This window comes from Homarus americanus, unplaced genomic scaffold, assembly GCF_018991925.1.
Source record: "Homarus americanus isolate GMGI-L3 unplaced genomic scaffold, GMGI_Hamer_2.0 scaffold30535, whole genome shotgun sequence".
NCBI classification, from domain to species: Eukaryota; Metazoa; Arthropoda; class Malacostraca; order Decapoda; family Nephropidae; genus Homarus; species Homarus americanus.
Genome location: NW_024732440.1, coordinates 3210952 through 3223208, shown reverse-complemented (window position 1 = coordinate 3223208; position 12257 = coordinate 3210952). Strand labels below are relative to the sequence as shown.

Sequence of the window (12257 nt, the reverse complement as noted above, 5' to 3'; positions counted from 1 at the left end):
CCCCAGTCTTCCGGCCACACCTCTGTGTGTGCCCTCTGTCCATAACGCCTTCTCAACAACACCTGCTGCCTGCCTCTCCTGGCTACAACACAGCAGTCCTGGCTGTCTCTAACTCACTGCTACTGGGCCTCCTCCCTGTCTTTACCCTGACGCTGTCAGGCTCATGCTCCCATCAATTGCCCCCCACAACCCCCGCCAGTGACATGACACAGATCCTTATCCTCTTCCAAGATACCAACCGTATTGAAAACTCTTCGCTACACTCTGTACCACCATCTCCCACCTCTCTTTCTGTTGTTACAGTCACTCCTCTCTCTTCAGGTTTGACACAAGCTGGTAGTCCCCTGTGAGCCCCTGCCCGGCTTGCTCTACTGCCTGCGGCCTTCACTACTGGTGTAGTGCCTACCGGACCTGCCCGGTGTGTCCTGCCTTTGTTCGAAGTCCTGCCCCCATTTTCACAGGCAGTGCTCAGCCTGTCCTCCACCCACCGCAAGCCGCGCCACCCCTGTGTCTGAGCTGTCTCCACCAGGGCTATCTGAGACACCACCCCCGGCTACCTGTACCCCCACCGACATGTCGACGCGCACACCATCACAGATACACTAAAGGTGTGTCCCTCAATGTTGTCAATGCCTATTCCCACTCACCCCATTGTACCTGCCCTACACACCGTATCACTTGGTCACCCCCACTGTACTTTCACGCCGAGTACATTAGCATCTTGGCCTGGCCGCACTGTTTGTAAACTTTGTGGTAAAATTGACTACATTCTCTTTCACCACATCCATTTTGCCCTATGACTCTGGATAGGTCCTCAGTTGTTATCAACACCTCTTCCTCCCCGGACTCACAGTTATCAAAGAAGTGAACAAAATTCATCAAACATAATTTGTTAACACATATATCATAAATTGGGGCCTTCATATTGGTGAAAATGCACGCCTTAGAAAAATAAAATAGGCGAGTGTGGAGGCACGGATGATGGGCAGCCTCCAGCAGCTCGAGGCAAACGACAGAGATGATGACGGGTAATGTAAACTGTTGTACACTGAAGAGGAAAAATAAGAGATAACTGTATTATATACTGATGGAAAAAAGAACAAAATATTGGTATTGAGGGAAAGGTGTTTGTTGATCAAGTAACCCAAATAAAGGAGCACATTTCAGTATTAATAGTATGGATTGATCTACGTAGTATTAGTTAAGGGCTGCAAATTGGTGCCATCATTTACTGTAATAATGCAGGACTAATACCATATGTTGGAGTTTGATAAACTTTATATAGGAGCAACTTTTCAAGACTATAACAAATTCTAAATTGCAATTTAAAATATGTATGCCCTTTTTGACCCGATCTAATGTTGACACTGGTGTATATACTATTCAACACAGTATGGTGGCTCACTGGCAAGGTACCTGTTGTGGATGATGGAGGCCTAGGGTTCGACTGCCAGATGGATTGAAGTCGTGTTGAACTGGACGAGGCAGAGAAAGGATTTTGAATGGTTCGTAAGTAAAATTTATGTTTTACCAGTGATGTTGGGGCTGGTGCAATGGAATTACTCTACTATAGAGAAAGAAGCTGTGACTCTGCTTATGGCACTGGAAAAGTTTAACATATATCTTGGCAACACCTACCAGAGAATTGTAGTTTACAGTGACCATAATTTATTACAGTTCAGAAGTCGAATGAAAAACAAGAATCAGAGACTTAATAGATGGTGATTAACTCTGCATGGAAGGACTTGGTATGTTGTGTAGGAGTGAGGGAAGGACTTGGTATGTTGTGTAGGAGTGAGGGAAGGACTAGGTATGTTGTGTAGGATTGAAGGAAGGACTTGGTATGCTGTATAGGAGTAAGGGAATGACTTGGTATGTTGTGTAGGAGTGAGGGAAGGACTTGGTATGTTGTGTAGGAGTGAGGGAAGGACTTGGTATGTTGTGTAGGAGTGAGGGAAGGACTTGGTATGTTGTGTAGGAGTGAGGAAAGGACTAGGTATGTTGTGTAGGATTGAAGGAAGGACTTGGTATGCTGTATAGGAGTAAGGGAAGGACTTGGCATGTTGTGTAGGAGTGAGGGAAGGACTTGGTATGTTGTATAGGAGTGAGGGATGGACTTGGTATGTTGTGAAGGAGTGAGGGAAGGACTTGGTATATTTTGTAGGAGTGAGGGATGGACTTGTAGTATTGTGTAGGAGTGAGGGATGGACTTGGTATGTTGTGTAGGAGTGAGGGATGGACTTGGTGTGTTGTGCAGGGTGAGGATGGACTTGGTATGTTGTGTAGGATTGAGGGATGGACTTGGTATGTTGTGTAGGATTGAGGATGGACTTGGTATGTTGTGTAGGAGTGAGGGATGGACTTGGTATGTTGTGTAGGAGTGAGGGATGGACTTGGTATGTTTTGTAGGAGTGAGGGATGGACTTGGTATGTTTTGTAGGAGTGAGGGATGGACTTGGTATGTTTTGTAGGAGTGAGGGATGGACTTGGTATGTTTTGTAGGAGTGAGGGATGGACTTGGTATGTTTTGTAAGAGTGAGGGATGGACTTGGTATGTTTTGTAGGAGTGAGGGATGGACTTGGTATGTTTTGTAGGAGTGAGGGATGGACTTGGTATGTTTTGTAGGAGTGAGGGATGGACTTGTAGTTTTGCAATGTGGGGAGTGAGGGAAGGGAATTGTAGTATTGTGTAGGAATGAGGGAAGGGACTTGCAGTGTGTGTGGGGAGTGAGGGAAGGACTTATGTTGTGTTGGAGTGAGGGATGGACTTGTAGTATTGTGTAGGAGTGAGGGATGGACTTGTAGTATTGTGTAGGAGTGAGGGAAGGACTTGTAGTTTTGTGTAGCAGTGAGGGAAGGACTTGTAGTATTGTGTAGGAGTGAGGGAAGGACTTGTAGTTTTGTGTAGGGGTGAGGGAAGGACTTGTAGTTTTGTGTAGGAGTGAGGGAAGGACTTGTAGTTTTGTGTAGGAGTGAGGGAAGGACTTGCAGTATTGTGTAGGAGTGAGGGAAGGACTTGAATTTTTGTGTAGGAGTGAGGGAAGAACTTGTAATTTTGTGTAGGAGTGAGGGAATGACTTAAAGTATTGTGTAGGAGTGAGGGAAGGACTTGTAGTTTAGTGTAGGAGTGAGGGAAGGACTTGTAGTATTGTGTAGTAGTGAGGGAATTATTTGTAGTATTGTGTAGGAGTGAGGGAAGGACATGTAGTTTTGTGTTGGAGTGAGGAAAGGACATGAAATACTGTGTAGGAGTAAGGGAAGGACTTGTAGTATTGTGTGGGAGTGAGGGAAGGATTTGGTATGTTGTGTGTGAGTGAGGGATGAACTTGGTAAGATGTGTGGGAGTGAGAGAAGGACTTGTAGTATTGTGTAGGAGTTAGGGATGGACTTGTAGTATTGTGTAGGAGTTAGGGATGGACTTGGTATGTTGTGTGGGAGTGAGGGAAGGACTTGCAGTATTCTGTAGGAGTGAGGGATGGACTTGGTATGTTGTGTGTGAGTGAGGGATGAACTTGGTAAGATGTGTGGGAGTGAGAGAAGGACTTGTAGTATTGTGTAGGAGTTAGGGATGGACTTGTAGTATTGTGTAGGAGTTAGGAAGGGAATTGGTATGTTGTGTGGGAGTGAAGGAAGGACTTGTAGTATTGTGTAGGAGTGAGGGATGGACTTGGTATGTTGTGTAGGAGTGAGAGAATTTCGTAGCAAATGCTCTATCTCATTCACCTGACTGAAAATAAAACACAGGTGTTTTATCTTTGGGGAGGGAGTTTTATAAGGCCCTGAATATATTTGATTGAGAGGTAATTACACTGCTTCTTCAGTAGGTAGGACTATATTTTATATATGTTCCTGGCTGGTGATAGTGTGTGGTGCAAGTGTGGTATAATTGGTCTGGACTCAGGATATATTTATATGGAGATAAGTGGTGTATACTTTTGTACTTTTCTAGTGTATGGTGAGGCTGAGGTTCGGATTTGGGTTAATTTAGGCTGAGGTCATCTGTACTGTACATAAATTGTTCCTTTACTTGACCTTTGTTTGTGGTCTCTTGACTTTATAATGCTAAGTTATGCATTTCATGATTCATCTTCAACATGATACCTATATTTTGAGTTAATCTGAGGGTTATTATTGAGAATGTGATGGAGATAATATAAGAGTCATTATAGTGTTTACCCTGCTTGTTGTTGTGACCACTCGTGTGACTTGACTAGTGGTAAATTCTTGATAAGGAGGAGTGCTGGCATAACAGTATGAAGAAAGAGTGATTTTAATTCTTGTCGCCCTGCAATATATACAAAAAAACTATTTTTGGTTAAAAAATTATTAATTTCACAGGTATTAACAGAAAAATACTACTCCAGGGAGGATGAGGACCATAACTTGGTGTACAGATAACGAGGCAACATCAAGATGGACAAGAGAAACGATCAAGAGTACAGTAAAGGATGAACATTCTCTAAAAAACTCAGTCTACCAAACATGACAGGAAGTTGTATTTTATATATGTAAGTGTTGGTTAAATACGTCCACATAAATACTAAAACAGATTATAACAGTGTGTTGAAATCTTATCTACTGACTACTGTAGACAGGGCCGGTGCTAGGAATTGCGGGGCCCAATTAGAAAATTGATAGTGGGGCCCTCTACTCTACAAAGTCGAAGATTGATGTTTTATATTTCGTGTAGTATGCCCGCCTTAGCCAAAAAGCATTAATTACTTGATATACTAAAAGTTTAAAAACAGTATAAAAGTTTTGATTTTTTATTACAAGTTAAGACAATTACAGACAAACTGTTTATGCACGGACCTTTTAGAAACACACTTTTCTGGCTTTTTTATTTGCAAAATCTTTCAAAATCATTTTAAAGTCAAGGGTTTTGGTAATGTCACTTTCTATAGATAGCATCGCCAAATTGTTTAGTCTTTCTTGTGAAATTGTTGACCGTAAGTATGTTTTAATCAGTTTTAGTTTAGAAAAACTTCTCTCACCCGATGCGACTGTTACGGGCATTGTTAAGTAAATTCTCAAAGCAACAAAAACATTAGGAAATGCAGTGAATCGATTGTTTACTACCAGGTATTCAAACAGGGCTTGGGGCTTGGCGACACTGGTGGGCAGAAAAGTTTTCAGAGCTTCAAGTTCTTCAGCCAACAGATAACCATCTACATCTTTACTTGTTACAGTACCTACCTCTACATCAGTGTTCTGTTTTAGTTTGGTGTCAATTAAAGCTGCTTCAAGGTCTACTGTGTGTTTCCTTATTTCTGCCTTTTGTAAGCCCTGAAAGTTATTTAAAAATCCAAATAATTTTATATGGCTTTTAAGCTGCATAAATCTAGATTCTAGAGATTGAATAGCTTTGTCTAGCACTAAGGTAAAGCACTGAACTCTATATGCTTCTTTTGGATCATCAAAAGCTTGATCTTTTGCCTCATATGAAAACATTCTCTTCCTTCTTTGTAGTCGTTTATCTTGAAATTTCCTAAATTCTAGTGGTAATTCAACAGCTTCAGCCAAATCATTTGCGCCTATTAGGACATCATTAAAACCACTCTCTCTATATTTTCTTAGCCATGATAATAGTTTTTCAAATGACTCCATGCCTTCATCAATGTCCTTTGTTTTACCTTGTAGTTCCTTGCTAACATAGTTAACTTTAAAAAGTAAATCATGCCAAAATATCAAAGAAACTAAAAATTTATAGTCTTTTAGCTGGTTTGCTAAACCTTCTGTCTCTGCTTTTACCTTGGGCTCATCTGTTATCTCTGATGTTTCCACAAGTGCATCATATACTTCTCCAACCTGATAACGAATAGCTTTAACACTATCAATCCGACACTCCCACCTTGTGTCGCTCAAGGGTTTCACTGATAACCCAGGTACATGTTTCTTAAAAACTGCCCACCTCTTTGTTGATGCTGAGAACATTATGTAGATCCTTTGCAAGATCCCAAAAAATGTTATAGCATCTGGACAGCACTTGGCTACATCTCCTAGTAACAGGTTATAATTGTGACATGCGCAGGGTACAAAGAAGGCTCTTGGATTATCCTGCAACAGCCGTGCTTGTACTCCCGATGTGTGACCTTTCATATTGCTACCGTTGTCATAACCTTGGCCTCGAATGTCTTTCACATCCAATTTTAATTCCTCTAGTGTGTTTAATAATGTTTTATATAAATTTTCTCCTGTGCTACTTTCAACCTGCATAAACTGTATGAAATGTTCATAAACACCTGAAGGAGCCAAGTTGCCATCAGAAACATACCTGATCGTTAGAGACATTTGCTCCTGGTGGCTCAAGTCAGGTGTGCAGTCTAAAATTATGGCATAGTACTTAGCTGCTTTTACGCGATTCAGTATCTCATTCAAAACAGCTGTAGCCATAATGTCTAGTAGTTCATTCTGAGTATCTTTTCCTAAATAGTGATTATGAATTTCGTTGGCCTTGACTTTACGTAAATGTTCTTCAAGAACAGAGTCAAACTTTGCAAACAGCTCCACTAAACCTAAAAAGTTTCCATTGTGTACACACTCATTACCAACTTTTTCTTCTGTCCCTCTTAACGCTAGATTTCTCTCAGCAAGAAACTGCACTATTGCCACTAGCCTTTTGAATACTTGCTGTCAGTACTTTGCATGTTTATTAATAGTTAGTTCACGTTCTTTGTCAATAGTCTGTCCACTATAATGTCTTTGGTATAACTCCCAGAATTGCCATGTGGCTTCCAAATGGTTTTTAGAATTTTCATGCTCATACAACCTTGTATCGTATACAGTTTAAAACTAACACACGTGTGTGCGGGGCCCCCTTGCGGCGCGGGGCCCAATTTGATTAAATTGGTCAAATAGGCTTAAAACCGGCCCTGACTGTAGAGATACTGTAGCACTGTAGGAGTGAGGAAAGAACAAGCAATACTATGTAAGAGTGGGGGAAGGACATGCGGTGATGTGGAGGAGTGAGGAAAGGTTATGTAGTGTTGTGTAGGAGTGAGGAAAGGACATGAAGTGTTGTGTAGAAATGAGGGAAGGACTTCTAGTATTGTGTAGGAGTGAGGGAAGGACATGCGGTGTTGTGCAGGAGTGAGGAAAAGACATGAAGTGATGTGTAGGAGTGAGGGAAGGATGTGCAGGGTTGTGTAGAAGTGAGGGAAGGACTTCTAGTATTGTGTAGGAGTGAGGGAAGGACTTGCAGTGTTATGTAGAAATGAGGGAAGGACTTCTAGTATTGTGTAGGAGTGAGGGAAGGACTTGCAGTGTTGTGTAGGAGTGAAAGAAGGACTTGCAGGGTTGTGTAGGAGTGAGGGAAGGACTTCTAGTATTGTGTAGGAGTGAGGGAAGGACTTCTAGTATTGTGTAGGAGTAAGGGAAGGACTTCTAGTATTGTGTAGGTAGTGAAAGAAGGTTTTGTAGAATTGTGTATTAGTGAGGGAAGTGCTTCTAGTATTGTGTAGGAGTGAGGGAAGGACTTGCAGTGTTGTGTAGGAGTGAAAGTAGGACTTGCAGTGTTGTGTAGGAGTGAAAGAAGGACTTGCAGGATTGTGTAGGAGTGAGGGAAGGACTTGCAGGGTTGTGTAAGAGTGAAGGAAGGACTTGCAGGGTTGTGTAGAAGTGAAGGAAGGACTAGCAGGTTTGTGTAGGAGTGAGGGTGAATTACTTGCAGGGTTGTGTAAGAGTGAGGGAAGGACTTGCAGTGTTGTGTAGAAATGAGGGAAGGACATCTAGTATTGTGTAGGAGTGAGGGAAGGACTTGCAGTGTGCTGTAGGAGTGAGGGAAGGACTTGTAGTGTTGTGTATCAGTGAGGGAAGGATTTGTAGTGTTGTGTAGTAGTGAGGGAATTACTTGTAGTATTGTGTAGGAGTGAGGGAAGGACTTGAATTTTTGTGTAGGTGTGAGGGAAGAACTTGTAATTTTGTGTAGGAGTGAGGGAATGACTTAACGTATTGTGTAGTAGTGAGGGAAGGACTTGTAGTTTTGTGTAGGAGTGAGGGAAGGACTTGAACTATTGTGTAGTAGTGAGGGAATTACTTGTAGTATTGTGTAGGAGTGAGGGACGAAATTGTAGTATTGTGTAGGAGTGAGGGAAGGACTTGCAGTATTGTGTAGGAGTGAGGGAAGGACTTGCAGTGTTGTGTAGGAGTGAAATAAGGACTTCTATTATTGTGTAGGAGTGAGGAAAAGACTTGTAGTATTGTGTAGGGGTGAGGGAAGGACTTGTAGCATTGTGTAGGAGTGAGGGATGGACTTGTAGTTTTGTGTAGGTGTGAGGGATGGACTTGTAGTATTGTGTAGGGGTGAGGGAAGGACTTGTAGCATTGTGTAGGAGTGAGGGAAGGACTTGTAGTTTTGTGTAAGAGTGAGGGAAGGACTTGCAGTGTTGTGTAGGAGTGAAAGAAGGACTTGCAGGGTTGTGTAGGAGTGAGGGAAGGACTTCTCGTATTGTGTAGGAGTGAAAGAAGGTTTTATAGTATTGTGTAGGAGTGAGGGAAGTGCTTCTAGTATTGTGTAGGAGTGAGGGAAGGACATGAAGTGTTGTGTAGGAGTGAGAAATGGACATGAAGTGATGTGTAGGAGTGAAAGAAGGACTTGCAGGGTTGTGTAGGAGTGAGGGATGGACTTAGTATGTTGTGTAGGTGTGAGGGAAGGACTTGAAGTTTTGTGTAAGAGTGAGGGAAGGACTTGTAGTTTTGTGTATGAGTGAGGGAAGGACTTATAGTATTGTTTGTGAGTGAGGGAAGGACTTGCAGTATGGTGTAGGAGTGAGGGAAGGACTTTCAGGGTTATGAAGGAGTGAGGGAAGGACTTATAGTATTGTTTGTGAGTGAGGGAAGGACTTGTAGTATTGTGTAGGAGTGAGGGAAGGACTTATAGTATTGTTTGTGAGTGAGGGAAGGACTTGCAGTATTGTGTAGGAGTGAGGGAAGGACTTTCAGGGTTATGAAGGAGTGAGAGAAGGACTTGTAATATTGTGTAGGAGAGATTGAAGGACTTGTAGTATTGTTTAGGAGTGAGGGAAGAACTTGCAGTGTGGTGTAGGAGTAAGAGAAGGACTTGTAGTATTGTGTAGGAGTGAGGGATCGACTTGGTATGTTGCGCAGGAGTGTGAGAATTTCGTAGCAAATGTTCTATCAGATTCACCAGACTGAAAATAAAACACAAGTGTTTATCTTTGGGGAGGGAGTTTTATAAGGCCCTGAGTATATTTGATTGAGAGGTAATTACACTGCTTCTTCAGTAGGTAGGACTATATTTTATATATGTTCCTGTTTGTAAACATTGTCTATTATGTTATATATATTAATTTATAATAAGTATGTAATAAGTAAATCTGCTTAACGTTTTGCATTTCTTAGGTAAAATAGTATGGAAATTGGCGGCATGGTATCCACATTGTGTGGGTCACGTCAAGTGCAGGGAGGTAGACGAGCCTAGCTGGTGATAGTGTGTGGTGCAAGTGTGGTACAATTGGTCTGGACTCAGGATATGTTTATATGGAGATAAGTGGTGTATACTTCTGTACTTTTCGAGTGTATGGTGAGGCTGAGTTTCGGGTTTGGGTTAATTTAGGCTGTGGTCATCTGTACTGTACTTAAATTGTTCAATGCTTGACCTTTGTTTGTGGTCTCTTAACTTTATAATGCTAAGTTATGCATTTCATGATTCATCTTCAACATGATACCTATATTTTGAGTTAACCTGCGGGTTATTATTGAGAATGTGGTGGAGATAATACAAGAGTCATTATAGTGTTTACCCTGCTTGTTGTTGTGACCACTCGTGTGACTTGACTTGACTAGTGGTAAATTCTTGATAAAGAGGAGTGCTGGCATAACAGTAAGAAGAAAGAGTGATTTTAATTCTTTTCGCCCTGCAATATAAAAAAAACAACTATTTTAGGTTTATAAAATTTTTATTTCACAGGTATTAACAGAAAATACTACTCCCGGGAGGATGAGGACCATGACTTGGTGTACAGATAACGAGGCAACATCAAGATGGACAAGAGAAACGATCAAGAGTACAGTAAAGGATGAACATTCTCTAAATAACTCAGTCTACCAAACATGACAGGAAGTTGTATTGTATATATGTAAGTGTTGGTTAAATACGTCCACATAAATACTAAAACAGATTATAACAGTGTGTTGAAATCTTATCTGCTGACTACTGTAGAGATACTGTAGCACTGTAGGAGTGAGGAAAGAACAAGCAATATTATGTAGGAGTGAGGGAAGGACATGAAGTGTTGTGCAGGAGTGAGGGATGGACATGAAGTGTTGTGTAGGAGTGAGAAAAGGACATGAAGTGATGTGTAGGAGTGAGGGAAGGACTTGCATGGTTGTGTAGACGAGGGAAGGACTTCTAGTCTTGTGTAGGATTGAGGGATGGTCATGCGGTGTTGTGTAGGAGTGAGGAAAAGACATGAAGTGATGTGTAGGTGTGAGGGAAGGACTTGCAGGGTTGTATAGACGAGGGAAGGACTTCTAGTCTTGTGTAGGATTGAGGGATGGTCATGCGGTGTTGTGTACGAGTGAGGAAAAGACATGAAGTGATGTGTAGGAGTGAGGAAAAGACATGAAGTGATGTGTAGGAGTGAGGAAAAGACATGAAGTGATGTGTAGGAGTGAGAGAAGGACGTGCCGGGTTGTGTAGAAGTGAGAGACGCACTTCTATTATTGTGTAGGAGTGAGGGAAGAACTTGTAGTGTGGTGTAGGAGTGAGGGAAGGACTTGTAGTGTGATGTAGGAGTGAGGGAAGGACTTGTAGTGCGGTGTCGGAGTGAGGAAAGGACTTGTAGAGTGGTGTAGGAGTGAGGGAAGGACTTGTAGTGTGTGTAGGAGTAAGGGAAGGACTTGTAGTGTGGTGTAGGAGTGAGGGAAGGACTTGTAGATGTGGTGTAGGGGTGAGAGAAGGACTTGTAGTGTGGCGTAACATTGAGGGAAGGACTTGTATTGTATGAGTGAGGGAAGGACTTGTAGTGTGGTGTATGAGTGAGGGAAGGACTTGCAGTGTGTGTACGAGTGAGAGAAGGACTTGTAGCGTGGTGTAGGAGTGAGGGAAGGACTTGTAGTGTATTGTATGAGTGAGGGAAGGACTTGTCGTGTTGTGTAGGAGTGAAGGAAGGACTTGTAATGTTGTGTATTAGTGAGGGAAGGACTTGTAGTGTTATGTAGAAATGAGGGAAGGACTTCTAGTATTGTGTAGGAGTGATTGAAGGACTTGTAGTGTTTTGTAGAAATGAGGGAAGGACTTCTAGTATTGTGTAGGAGTGAGAAAAGGACATGAAATGATGTGTAGGAGTGAAAGAAGGACTTGCAGGGTTGTGTAGGAGTGAGGGAAGGACTTGCAATATTATGTAGGAGTGAGGGAAGGGTTTCTAGTATTGTGTAGGAGTGAGGGAAGGGTTTCTAGTATTGTGTAGGAGTGAGGGAAGGACTAGCAGGTTTGTGTAGGAGTTAAGGAAGGACATGCAGGGTTGTGTAGGAGTGAAGGAAGGACTTGCAAGGTTGTGTAGGAGTGAAGGAAAGACTAGCAGGTTTGTGTAGGTGTGAGGGAAGGACTTGCACGGTTGTGTAGGAGTGAAGGAAGGACTAGCCGGTTTGTGTAGGAGAGAGGGAAGGACTTGCAGGGTTGTGTAGAAGTGAAGGAAGGACTAGCAGGTTTGTGTAGGAGTGAAAGAAGGACTTGCAGTGTTGTGTAGGAGTGAAAGAAGGACTTGCAGTGTTGTGTAGAAATGAGGTAAGGACTTCTAGTATTGTGTTGGAGTGAGGGAAGGACTTGCAGTGTATAGGAGTAAGGAAAGGACTTACAGGGTTGTGTAGGAGTGAGGGAAGGACTTGTAGTATTGTGTAGGAATGAGGGGAGGACTTTCAATGTTGTGTAGGAGTGAGTGAAGGACTTGCACTGTTGTGTAGGAGTGAGGAAAGAATTTGCACTGATGTGTAGGAGTGAAAGAAGGACTTGCAGGGTTGGTTAGGAGTTAAGGAAGGACTTGCAGGGTTGTGTAGGAGTGAGGGAAGGACTTGCCGGGTTGTGTAGGAGTTAAGGAAGGACATGCAAGGTTGTGTAGGAGTGATGAAGGACTTGCTGGGTTGTGTAGGATTGAGGGAAGGACTTGTAAGTTTGTGTAGGAGTGAAGGAAGGACTTGCAGGGTTGTGTAGGCGTTAAGGAAGGACATGCAGGGTTGTGTAAGAGTGTGTGAAGCACTTGCAGGGTTCTGTAGGGGTGATGGAAGGACTTGTGGTGTAG

At 42.5% G+C, this 12257-nt stretch overlaps 1 protein-coding gene across 1 annotated transcript in view; it reads right to left on the bottom strand.

The window, feature by feature from the left end:
• LOC121868650 (zinc finger MYM-type protein 1-like) overlaps positions 1–12257 on the bottom strand; it is a 35757-nt gene that overhangs the window by 1047 nt on the left and 22453 nt on the right. The window contains exon 2 of the mRNA XM_042369486.1: positions 5080–6515. Coding sequence (XP_042225420.1) covers positions 5080–6515 — 1436 coding nt within the window. The remainder of the gene's footprint in view (positions 1–5079; positions 6516–12257) is intronic.